The 12,416-nt window shown below is 44.1% G+C and overlaps 1 protein-coding gene across 1 annotated transcript in view; it reads left to right on the top strand.

Annotated features, from left to right (window-relative positions):
• Positions 1-12,416, top strand: part of DNAH1 (dynein axonemal heavy chain 1) — a 72,708-nt gene that overhangs the window by 25,145 nt on the left and 35,147 nt on the right. Inside the window, 13 exon segments of the mRNA XM_040075865.1 lie at positions 59-257; positions 2,067-2,320; positions 3,214-3,426; positions 4,056-4,220; positions 4,700-4,821; positions 5,388-5,493; positions 6,559-6,738; positions 7,634-7,774; positions 8,400-8,563; positions 8,940-9,053; positions 9,672-9,860; positions 10,865-10,970; positions 12,051-12,164. Coding sequence (XP_039931799.1) covers positions 59-257; positions 2,067-2,320; positions 3,214-3,426; positions 4,056-4,220; positions 4,700-4,821; positions 5,388-5,493; positions 6,559-6,738; positions 7,634-7,774; positions 8,400-8,563; positions 8,940-9,053; positions 9,672-9,860; positions 10,865-10,970; positions 12,051-12,164 — 2,067 coding nt within the window.

Raw genomic sequence — 12,416 nt, 5'->3', positions numbered from 1 at the left:
ACATGTAAGCCGTCGTTTGGAGGTGAATACACTTGTTGTTTTTAATCTCTTTCTAAAGTATAGTGGGCTATCCAAAATGATTAAGGACTTCCAGCCATACTATGATCTCTGGACTACAGTATCAGACTGGATAAAGTGGAATGAGAGCTGGATGAATGATTCTCTCCTTAAAATTGAGGCGGAGGAGCTGGAAAAGAATGTCAATGACTCTATTAAGACCATGCAGAGGTGTGTGAAGCAGTTCAAGGATTCACCAGGTAGATGCACAGTCTGGGGAGGGAAGTTGGTGCATACCAGCATTTTGGTGTGAGGCATGTCACCGAGTGCTCTAAACAGGGATTGTTGTGATGACACATGTGTATTAGAGCCAGCTGGGGGAATGCTAGCAAAGTTATTTTCTGCTTTTTTTTCCTGAAACGATGATGATTCACATCTAGATACCAGTTAGATGCTTGAAGTACCAGCCACCCTCTGATGTTGCAGTTAGTGTTTACTCAAATATGTGTGTGTATATATATATATATATATATGTATGTGTGTGTGTGTGTATATATATATATAAAAAGTGCAATAATCCAAGCTAGTCACAGAGAGTTACTATATAGCCCACTGGCTAGACATGTGGGTTTAAGCCCTCACGCAAGTCAGGCAGGAAGGGAATTTGAATCTGGGTCTTGCAGGTCCTGTTTTCCTGGCCAATCTTATTTTTTTTATTGGCCAATGCATTTAATGGAAAACCAGAAGAGGTCTTGATTTTGTTATGAATAAAATGAAATTGCTAAATCTGGAAATGATCTCTGCAATATAACAATTTTCCTTCTTGCCTGAATGTGTATGAAGTTTAGATGATTGCGCTCAGCCCTTGCAATTCACATGAAGGTCTTTTGACCATTTCTCCTAATAAAGCTGAAATTGAGACTTCAGTTGTAGCTTAACTTGCCATTCCCTGATTCTCAGAGATGTGTTGGTCATTCTTTAGAGCTAATTCTAAAATCTTCTGCCAGATGGCTTAGATTGAAATATATTTTGCAGTGGGTGATTTTTGATTCATCCTTTTTAACTTGAACTTGCTCTTAAACAATGCCATGAATCAGCCCCGATGGAGGAGGTGATGAGTGGATGCGTGAGTAACTATGAATCATTATGATAAACAGAAATACTAAGAATACCTGCTTATGTTCATTGCAATATTCTCTGGTACCTGGTAATATATTTATTTTTAAGTCTGACTTGCCTTTGCATATCCCCAGCAGGGAGCGCGAGGTGGTCGCATCTTTGCTGTGAGCACGAGGTGCAGCCGTGCAGGGTGCAATAAAAGGCACGTGCTGTAGCCAGATTTTGGAAGGGAAGCAAGTCCCATGTTCTCTACCTACCCATTGTTTTACTCGCAGTAGCACAAGCTGAAAAAAAGGCAGGATGTGAACAGTGCAGAGACTTTGTAGGATGCCCCCCAGAGGGAAAAGCCCTTTCCCTCACTTTGTCCTTCCTATGAGGCAGAAGTACATTTGTCTCTAGCATGGCCATAGGCTGGCAGGGCCTGTTCTGCACTTTCCATTTCCAGGCTGGGATCCCAGCCTGCTTCTAGCTTTTTAGTGTCCATCTTCTGTTGAGGATGACCTGAGCTGTGGTGTGAGACAACTTAAAATGCAGTTTTGTTAAGAAGTGAATATCTTGAAATGATGACTGGAACATCCAAAATACCTACTGGCAGATGATCATGCTTCAGTTCATATCAAGAAGTTAAATTTGTCTGCCTCTCTTCTGGTGAGCTCTAGCCTAAGGCACACGTCTGCTTAGCATGGGCTTGCCTGTAACAGGCTTTTGATAATAGGCAGATCTGCTTCTTGGGAGGGGGCTTGAATCCTGGCTTATGTGGCCATGTAGAGAGAGCCTTCGTACCCTCCTTACTTCAACCTGCATTTTCCAGTGCTCTCTCCTACTGCTTAAATACTCCATACCATGTGACTACATGCACATCAGGCTTTAGACAGCTTCTAGAAGTTCCTTAAGGCACCTTCCTCACACACTGTTGTTGCTGATGTTGCTCTGTTTTTTCTCCCTGAAAGACTGCCAGAGTGTTGCCGTGGACTTTCGAGACAAGATGGATGATTTCAAACAATACGTGCCCTTAATCCAAGGGCTGCGCAACCCTGGGATGAGGAGTCGGCACTGGGAGATGCTGTCAAACCTGGTTAAGGCTGATGTCGAGCTGGAGCCCAGCATGACATTTGGTCGCTGCTTGGAACTGAACCTGCAGGACCAGATGGAGAATGTTCTCAAAGTAGCTGAGACAGCCAGCAAGGAATATGCCATCGAAAATGTGAGAAGAGAGGACTTGTTGTGTCTCTGCTTGCTTCTCCAATAGGTTTCTGTTGAGCAGGCAGTCGTTGCCTTGGGTGGTGTTCCTGTTGTCCCAGAGCATTGGACACATTCTGCAGCACAAGTTAAAAAGTTGCTGTCGGTACAGAAGGGAGCAATGGCCACACAATTGGGTTCACACAGTAGAACTTACTCTGTCTTGTGCAGAATTTCAGTTGTGTCATTAACAGCACTGCCTTATGGTTATGCTGATCCACTGCTCGGGTCTCATTCCTCACTGTGGGATTAGTGACTGGTTAAGTTAAAATGAATTGACTGTCTGCACTCTGCCATTCAAATGTTATGTCAGGGGGATTAGCTGTGATTGGAAACAGAGATGGTAAATCCTTTAAACCAGTAAAGGTGCAGGGAAACCTTTCTAGCTCTGGAGATTCATAGATAGGTGGTCTTTCAGCTTCAGTTCGTCAGTTCAGATGTGGTCTAAGATGGTCTTGACCTTCTGGCAGCCCTTGTTCTCTGAAATCTCAGGTGAATTCCCAATAGATAGTTCCCCTTTTGATAAAGCTACCATTAATCATAGTCACTAATAAGCCCTTTGCTGCCAGCCTCTGTGCATCTAGAGCATAAACAGGCCTAGAAGTGAAATTGCCATTCTTTCTCTCAAGGTGTTCATTTCAGCACTGGTGTTGAGGTGTTGAACCTGTGGCCAATGCAGAGGAAGTGTGCTGTTGCTGCCTGTGTCATGCGTAAGACACACAGCTGCAGTTTCCAGTGGAATCCAAGAGCGAAAATCTGTCATTTTCTAGAGAGTGGCATTAAGAGAGTTGTGGAAGCTGGGAAAACCATTTGCACAGGTTGTATCTGAAAATTAAATTGCTTGTCCCTCTGTTCCAGGCACTCAACAAGATAGAGAATGAATGGAAATCTGTTTTGTTCGTTGTGACGCTGTACAAAAACACAAATACCTATATTCTGAAGAGCACAGATGACATTTCTCAGCTCCTAGATGATCATATTGTCCTGGTTCAGAGCATGTCTTTCTCACCCTTCAAGAAACATTTTGAGGAAAGGATGAACTTGTGGGAAACGAAGCTGAAGATGACACAGGTACTGGTTTTTACCCACACACGTGGTGAAGGCAGGGCAATCATCAAGAGAGTATCAGTCTTTAGGGAAGAACAGGGCCTATGAAAGCCCTCTGACTAGGAAAGTAATGCAGCCCTTTTGCTGCCTATTGCAACATGTTTTGGTGGGGCCAGAACTCACCTGTTGCTGTGACTAATGTTACTGGTCTCTCTAATCACACTGTACTAAGTGGACCTCACAGATTCTTACAGACCCTGTGAAATCCATGCTAATCATCTACATTTCAGTCTAGGAAAGCACATGGGAGAACTGCTGTTAAAGCAGGATCTGGCAGACTGTGCCAGCACTTTCTCATCAAACCAGGAGCACCCAGCAGGACTCTGACAGCAAAATAGCAGTGTTGCAAGAGAAAAGTTCCAAAACTTTTGGAACGGGGAGTGCTAGGAAGTTGTTAGTTATTTGGAAAGGAAATTCCAGCTCCTGACCCTGTAGGCAGATTTTAGAAGTATGGAAGGTGTCAGTGCAGCATCACCTCTTCCTTTTTTTTTCTTTCTTGTTTTTTTAAACATGTTCTGGTGCACAGTTTGAATGGTTTTGTTGAACAGGTTCATAGCATGGTGTCCTGTTATGCTTTTCTTGCTTCCCACTAGGATGTCCTAGAGGAGTGGCTGAACTGCCAGCGCTCTTGGCTCTACTTGGAGCCAATCTTTAGCTCAGAGGACATCAAAAGACAGCTCCCAGTGGAAAGCCAGCGCTACAGCATTGTGGATAAGGATTGGAGGCGTGTCATGAAGAATGCTAATGCAAACCCTGAGGTATGCACCTTGATGAAAGCCAGTGCAGGTATCTCAAACACCTTGGAGCTGTGCCCACACAAGGACTGTGTCTTTGAGGCATTGTTTGTGTAGTGGGCATGAGCAGCACTGTATGAACTGTGTGGCCTTGCTCAGATTCTGAGTTTTTTAGAACAATTGTTTTTGCCTATTTTTGTGTCCTGGTGGCAGTGCTTTGCTCTCTTCTGTTCTCCAGTCTCCACTTCCCAGGACTTCTTCATCACTTGTTTTCCATATTACAAATGTTGGTGTTTAGGGGAACCCAGAAATGCTTGTCTCCATAAGGGCTGTTTACCTTCCTTACCCACAAAGGTTATACCTCTCCAGATCCCTGAGAATTCCTGTGAATGAGTCATTTAAATCCCATCAGTAACATCACTGGGCAACCCAATTATCTCCATTGCCTTCTCTCCCACGTGCTCAGAATACTGATGCTTCCTCTTTTACACATTCTGTTGTAGGTGATTTCTTTGTGCCCTGATCCAGAGCTACTGGAGAAGCTGCAAAATTGTAACAAACTACTTGAACTTGTGCAGAAGGGGCTGAGTGAATATCTGGAGACAAAGAGAGCTGCTTTTCCCAGGTAACCCCAAACTTCCCTGGGCTAGATCTCACTCCTTGTTTCAGAAAATGTGAAAGGAGAGGCTCATTGCAGTTCATTCTGCCAAGGAAGAGCAAAACCACCTAAGCTTAGGATTTATCCATGGCCTGCAAAACATAAGCAAAGCTGTGCCTTTCAATGCTGCCATCTGATGGGGAAAAAACAGGCACACACAAATGTGGTGAGTTAAGGGCAGTCTGGTAGCATCGTTGCATATCTGTGTCTCGGGATTTATGTAGAAAGGGTGAGGTAAAATTAAAATCTCCACGTAACTTTGTCTCTTATTCCTGAAGGAAGATTTCTATTCTTTTATTCTCATTTAAGCCCTCTTTGCTTGGAAATAAATGACTTCTTCAGAGGGACAAGTCTGTCTCTACAGAAAGGGAGATGGCTGGATGGTGGCTGCTCATCTACACAAATACAAAGAGATCAGTGAGCAGTCAGAAACAGTGTCTTTAGCAAAAGGCTTGTTCCCCATCATACCAAGACTTAGCCCTTGCTGCTGCAGTAAACAGAGCCTCTCCTCATACCTCTCTCTGTGTTTGTAGGTTCTACTTCCTTTCAGATGATGAGCTGCTGGAAATACTGTCTCAGACAAAGGACCCCACTGCTGTACAACCTCACCTCCACAAGTGCTTTGAGAACATTGCACGGGTAGGCAAAGCAAGCGCACGAGCGGCTTGGCCCGCCTTAGGAGAGCTGTGTCATGGGAACTTGGAGACATTCTGCTGTCTGGAAATGTATCTCATGGGAACCTGTAACTGGACATAGGCATTGGAAGGTGCTGCCTATCCTAAAGTGGGATTCCAGCACCCTCCCTTTAGACATTTCAAAGTGCGTGAACTGGGTACCCTTAGTTGTCCTTCAGACAATGGGGGCGAAATTGGTGTCTGCAAAGGGTGACTTAGAGAAATTCACTTAGATATCCAACCTAGGAGGAGAGGATAGTTCCTCTGGAGATGTGTGTCCATCTCACTATGAAGGCCAGGAGAAATAGCTCTGACTTAGCTTCCTACTCACAGGCACCTTGTTAGGATGGAATCCCACTCCTGCTGACAGCCCCAGAAGAGACAAGAACTGAACAATCCTGAGCTGAATTAAGTTTCTGCCTTCATTCCTACCTAGGAGCTGGAGTTAACCTGGCTATTTTTCCTCTTTGTTATTCCTAATAGACTTCAGACTCCATAGCTAGTCACAGCTCGAAACACCACAATACTCAGACAGTAAAACCAATCTCCTAGTCATTAGTTTGGAAAAATAGAAAGGAAATTGAACTGGAAACCTGGTGCAAAGCCATTGGAATAAATAAGGGGACTTTCAGTGATATGCTGGGGTACTGGAGAAGCTGTTAAAATTTACTCTTAAAACCAGGCTCTGTGACATCAAGGGAAATGATTTGAATCTACAGAACTGAGCAGGAGTCAAGGGTTTGAATTCCAGACAGGCGATGAGAAGTGTTCATCCTACCTGTAATTTGATTTGCTTCTCTTAAGTCACACCAGCAATGTGAATCTTTTTTTCATACAATCATTTTCCATTATTTGGAGAGGTCATTTTGCATGTCTGTCACACACTTTGTTATCGCTACTGGCAACCAAGTTTGGCACCAGGTTTATAATGAGCAAACACTGGTACAGGCTGGCTGTCCCCCAGGGGCAGGAAGGCAGGGGTAGAAAAGAAATCCTCCATTCATATCTCATGTTGTGCTTCTTCCATTAGCTGAAATTCCAGGAAGACCTACAGATCACACACATGTACTCTGGCGAAGGAGAAGAGGTGAAGCTGTTTAATCCCATCTCTCCCAGTGAGAATGTGGAGGACTGGCTGCTGGAAGTGGAGAAGTCCATGAAGGCCAGTGTTCGGGACAACATAGAAAAATCAAGTGGTGTTTATCCAGAGGTAAGAGTTTTATCACAGATTGGCACAGGCTGATGTGTTGGTTCCAGTCTTGCCATAGAGGTCACCAGAGATGGGGCTGATGAACTTGGGATATATTCTATGAGAATATTTTATTCTATTCCACTTTCAAAAGACAAATTTTAATACAGTTGTGTGCCTATAAGGGCAGAACGGGCAGCTGGGCAAGAAGCTAATGGTCCAGCAGAATGCAAACCCTGCACACCCCCTCATAGCTTTCCTACAGCATGGAACAACCCTGTATGAATCCATATCTGTTCATCTCTCCAGACTTCCTCTTTGTAAGGATCTTCTGCTTCAGCTCTCAGGTCTCACACAGTGTGCTAGGGGCTGGTAAAGGTAATCAAGGCACATAAACTCTTGGTTTCAGTCAGTGCATAGGGGATGCATCTTGGCTCTGGTTTCTGTATAAAAGCTATGCTGGTGTAAAACTGAAATTTCTAATCTAGGTAGGGAGAAGGGCTGAAAAATAAAGAGGCCATGGATATTTCTGTTACTTTTTCTTATTCATACTGAAAATTTGAAAGTAAGCAAGTTAGAATAGGCCAGAGGGAGGGACAGATCCTGGTCTCACAGATCCTTGGATCTCACAGATTCCTGCTCTTCACCTGCTGCTGGCTGCTTGTAACTGGTTACTGCAAGTGGCATAGAGGAGAGAAGGTACCTGCTGTACCCAGTGCCTGAAGAAGATTTCTTCACAGCAGCTGAAGGGGAAAGAAAAGGAACGCCTCTTACACAAGAATTCTGTGCTTATTTGTTAATCATGCATCTCAGAGCAAGAGGACATAGAAGTAAATAAATAAATAAATGTCTTACCACTGTTTTTCCCCTTTCTCACACCTGTTGTTTTGTTGGGGTTTTTTTTTCCTATTTTAAGACTCCACGTACCTCATGGGTCTTGCAGTGGCCTGGCCAAGTGGTCATTGCTGGCTGCCAGATTTTCTGGACAAAGGAAGTGTCTGAAGCTCTGGAAGCTGGAGATCTGTCCAGCAGGCTTTACCCACAGCTGAGTGCTCAGGTATGGAAATGAATGGAAGGGTGAGATTTTGCCAGATGGAGACTTTTCAATCTACAGACCACAGACAAGTTATAAATACAGCCAGGATAATACTGTTGGGAAACAGAGACACAGTTTTGCATAGCACTGTTCAAAACAGTTGATAAAACAAGTTGTCATCTTAATTATTAGGGTATTTTTCATAATAAACCTCAAATAATATACAGGATTGATAATATGATCACCACCTGAACACTATAACAAGGTGAAAGATAACTTCCCCAGGGTTACCCAAGAAGCCAAAGGTGAAGAACTGAAGTGATGGACAGTAGAGGAAACTGCATACTTCATATTGGTTCTGTGCATCTAATCACACCTAATACCTGAGAGTTATTGGCTCTGGACTTCATGGTGGCTCTAACTCTTTCTTTTCAACTGAACATGGTAATGGTGTAGGCAGAACTCAGCTCTCAGCCAGCCCTGAGTAGTATTTGCTTTCTGAGCGATCATTTGTACTTCTGACAAGAGAAGAGGCAGAAGTTGCCTGAGCACAGCATATAGTCTGAGACTTGGCATGCCCTGAGTTTGATTGCGTTGTGTTGGTGTAGAGTGGATCGCTTCAGGGTACTTTCCTTTCGTTCCCCAGCTGGCAGATTTGGTGGCCCTGGTCCGTGGAAAACTGTCCAAGATGCAGCGAGCAGTGTTGTCAGCTCTTATTGTGATCGAGGTCCATGCCAAGGATGTTGCAGCAAAGCTGGTTGAGGAGAATATAACGAGCATGAATGACTTTGAGTGGATCTCCCAGCTCAGGTTAGAGAGCACAGCTGTTGAACCTCCCCTGGCCTCCCTGGCCAGTCTCCATTCTCCTTAGCTGTGTCCATGGCAAACGGAAACAGGAGTTTGAGACAGACCTAGTTTTGATGGCATCCTCTTTGGCAATATAAACAAACCCGTACCATGACGTTTCACTCGGAAAGGGCTGCTCCTGCCCAAGGGGTGCAACACTTGATCCCAGGTCCTGTGAGACCTCCTGTCCACCCCACAGTGTTACTTCAGCCTTTCTGCTCTCAGGAGGGAAATCCCTTGACATACAGGTTTCCAAACCTTCGGGCTGTATTCTCTTGAGCTGCTGTTTTGTCTGCCAGGCAGTGTTTATCTTTCTGATGTCATGTTCACTCACCGTTAGATACTACTGGACAAGGGGAGACCTGTACATCAGAGCAGTCAATGCTGAGTTCATCTATGGCTATGAGTATCTGGGGAACACTGGCCGTCTGGTTATCACACCCCTCACTGACAGGTAAAGACATTGTTTTCTGGGTAACGAGTACACCTTTTTTCCCTTTTCTTTATCTTTTTTTTTCTTCCGGCTGAACAGGATTACACCAAGGATCTGACCATGCAGGTCCTACATCTTAATGTATGTAAATAGAATCCATTTGTACAGTAAAGGACTACTTGAGACAAGTGCACAGGAGCACCCTGGCATTGGTTGTTACTATATTCCTAGTGATAAGTGTTCAGACTGATTGCTTTCACTCTCCTAATTCTTAATGTAGGGCTCTCATATAAAATGCCCACCTGATAGCTAAGGAGCTCTTCTAGAAACCAGTAGGCAGCAGCTAGTACTCTAGAATATGCAGCAGAAATAATAGTTTTACCCTTTTGTAGCTGTCCTTTTTCTGCAGAATGAATTCGTAGCCAGTGGCAGAAGGATTTATCCATGCAGCCCCCCATGAATACTAATCAAGGCCACCTAGCTCTAACTCCTTTGCAGAATGCTGCATATCTAAGCAGTTTTGTAAAATAATGAATGATGGATTCCTCCTTGTCTCCAGCTGGATAGATCATACGTCTCCTTGCTGAAATCAGTAGTACAAATGCCTTTTTTCATCATCTGGGCTCTTCTTTGTTGTAGGTGTTATCTGACACTTACAGGAGCTTTGCACCTGAAATTTGGAGGAGCACCTGCAGGACCAGCAGGAACAGGCAAAACAGAAACAACAAAAGACCTGGGCAAAGCACTGGCAATCCAAACTGTAGTGTTCAACTGCTCTGACCAACTCGACTTTATGGCAATGGGCAAGTTTTTTAAGGGACTAGCCAGGTACAGTGAAATGCTGAGTGTTGTTATTGAGGGATGCTGCACACTGGGAATTGGTGGCTATTTTTCACAGCAGCCCAAAAGAACAAGCAAAGCCTTAGCAAGGGGGTTACTGAGTTCCAGAATGAGCAAGGTTACAAAATTCCAGCCAGAAAGGAGGAACAGTTGATCCAATTAAAAAAAAAAGAGAGATAAAAGGAGATCCTTGTTCATTTAAGGCAAAATTAAAATGCTTTGCACTAATCCACAGTGCACTAATCCACCTGTGCAAATGTTTGCAGCTTTGGCCTTTATTTTAATATCATCCATGTTGGACTGAGATTCAGCCCATAAGCTGCTTAATCTTAAGAAGAAGAGAATCTGCTGAGAGTATTCAAAACTGAGCAGCCAAGAGAGACTGCTCTAAGCCCTGAGGGATCCTCTCAGAGAGGCTTCTCTCTTCTCTACATTTCAAACAGAGCTGGTCCAATTAGTCTGTTGCACACTGGTGAATCTGAATTAGTTACTCCAACAAAAGCTGATATTCTTTTCTCAGATGTTTTCTTTGTAAGTAATTTAACTTCTTTCTTAAGCCATGCCTTGTGGGAAGATCACCTTCCTCATATGCATGCTTCCAGCTTTATATATCGTTTTCCAAACTCTGAGAAATGGACTTAAGCGTTGTCTAAACTGTACCTACTACACTTACAGCTCAGGAATTCAACATGACACCACTTTAAAGCTCAAATCTATAACATGGAGAATTTGTCCCAAGCTCTAGGACCAGATACTGCCATGGGCACTCATCACATAGCCTGGGACGACAGTCGGGGTGTCCACTGAACCAGGACACAGTGCTGTGTCACTGTCACAAAAGGGACATCAGGGCCCTTTTGTGTTCACTTCTGGTCTCTCTTATGCCTACCCAGTATGTGGATATGTAACTTCTGGATCTAGCTGAACTTTTGACTGCACGTTTGCTCCTGTGTGGTGTTCCTGACTGCCTTCATTCTTCCTTCCTTGCCCAGCTCTGGTGCCTGGGCTTGCTTCGATGAGTTCAACCGCATCGATATTGAGGTGCTGTCTGTGGTGGCCCAGCAGATCACAACCATCCAGAAAGCACAGCAGCAGAGGGTATGTAAGGAACATGTGGATGCAAAGGCAGGCAAAAAAATCTCCTCTTGAGCTAGTTTGGGCAAGTCCTTGTCTCTGCATACACCTTCAAGCTTCACTTCTCAGGGGCAACTGAAACAGACATCCTTGAGGAGAGGTTTGAGCAATGTCCTAACTATGGCACATCATATCAGTCCATTACAGTCAACATCCTCAGGGGAATTTTTAACTTCACTCTAGTCTATGCTGCCAGAGTTGCCCACACCCTCACAGGCTGAAGTACCTCTCAGCTTGACTTTAGTGCCAGCAGACTTCAGTGTGGGAGACACTCTGATACAAATCCACTGAGCTGACCAAAATGGGAGCTGTGATAAAGGCAGTCAGTGTTCTGACATGATTTGCTCAGCACCAAATTTGTTAAGAGTGTTAACCAAGCTTTGGTGGATTCACAAAACTCAGTATGTGCAGAAAAACGCATATTGGTGCACACAGAGTTGCATTGTAAAGTGAATTGTTGAGAATTGTTGACTTTAATGGAGATTCAGCTGTCAGCCAGTCTAGCAGCCAGCTTCTGCTTTGTTCTCTGGAGGCCCAGAAGGGTTAAGACCTGAATCTCCTTGACTTTGGCTTGGAATTAGAAACTTGCTCTCTATAAATTCTTCTGCATTACTTTATCCCCCATCTGAAATTACTACCTACACAGTTTTAAGAAGGATTTAGGTTTCTCTTTGCCCTCTTTGCCATGAATTAATTCAGGTCTGATCTCTAGTGCAAAATAAATGGAAAGATGTTTGTTTACAGCTGAAGGGATAGAAGCCTGTTCAAGAGTTAAAAAAACCAAACAAACGAGAAAAAAAAACCACCCTATCAGTAAATCTTCCACAAGCCCAGTCTTTTATACAGGGAGAATATTGCTGGTAATTCTGGGTTCCTGCAGTGGGACCAGATTGAGTCACTCCTGTTGTGGGCAGCTGTGTGTGTTTCTACTTTATAATTTAACAACTAAAAGCTATTGTTCTCCTCTTGGAAGATTCTGCTTCATTATTTAATTCGCAGGTCAGGCTCTGTTCTTCGAGGATGATCATATTTTTAATTTTCCAGGTGGAATCCTTCATATTTGAAGGCACAGAGATCCCACTGGTCCCATCCTGTGCAGTCTTCATCACAATGAACCCAGGGTACGCTGGGCGCACCGAACTGCCTGATAACCTGAAGGTAAGGAGGGCAGGCTGCACAGGCAGGAAGAGGAGGGGCAGTAAAGGTGCTGGATGCTACCTGGACTCACCCACAGTGTGTCCGTGACAAGAGTTAGGCTGTGCTGCTTTTGGAGAATCTCCAGGATCACTTTGAGATTTGAACCACATGTGTAAGGAAATGGCACCTTTCAGATTGCAGTCTGCAGGGGTGCTAGAGTAACAGCTGCCAGGCATACTCATGTTGTGTCCTCTAAACAGTCTGGAATGGATA

The sequence above is a fragment of the Hirundo rustica genome, chromosome 12, assembly GCF_015227805.2.
Source record: "Hirundo rustica isolate bHirRus1 chromosome 12, bHirRus1.pri.v3, whole genome shotgun sequence".
NCBI lineage: Eukaryota > Metazoa > Chordata > Aves > Passeriformes > Hirundinidae > Hirundo > Hirundo rustica.
Note: the sequence above shows the minus strand (reverse complement) of the source record. Positions and strands in the feature narration are given on the sequence as shown.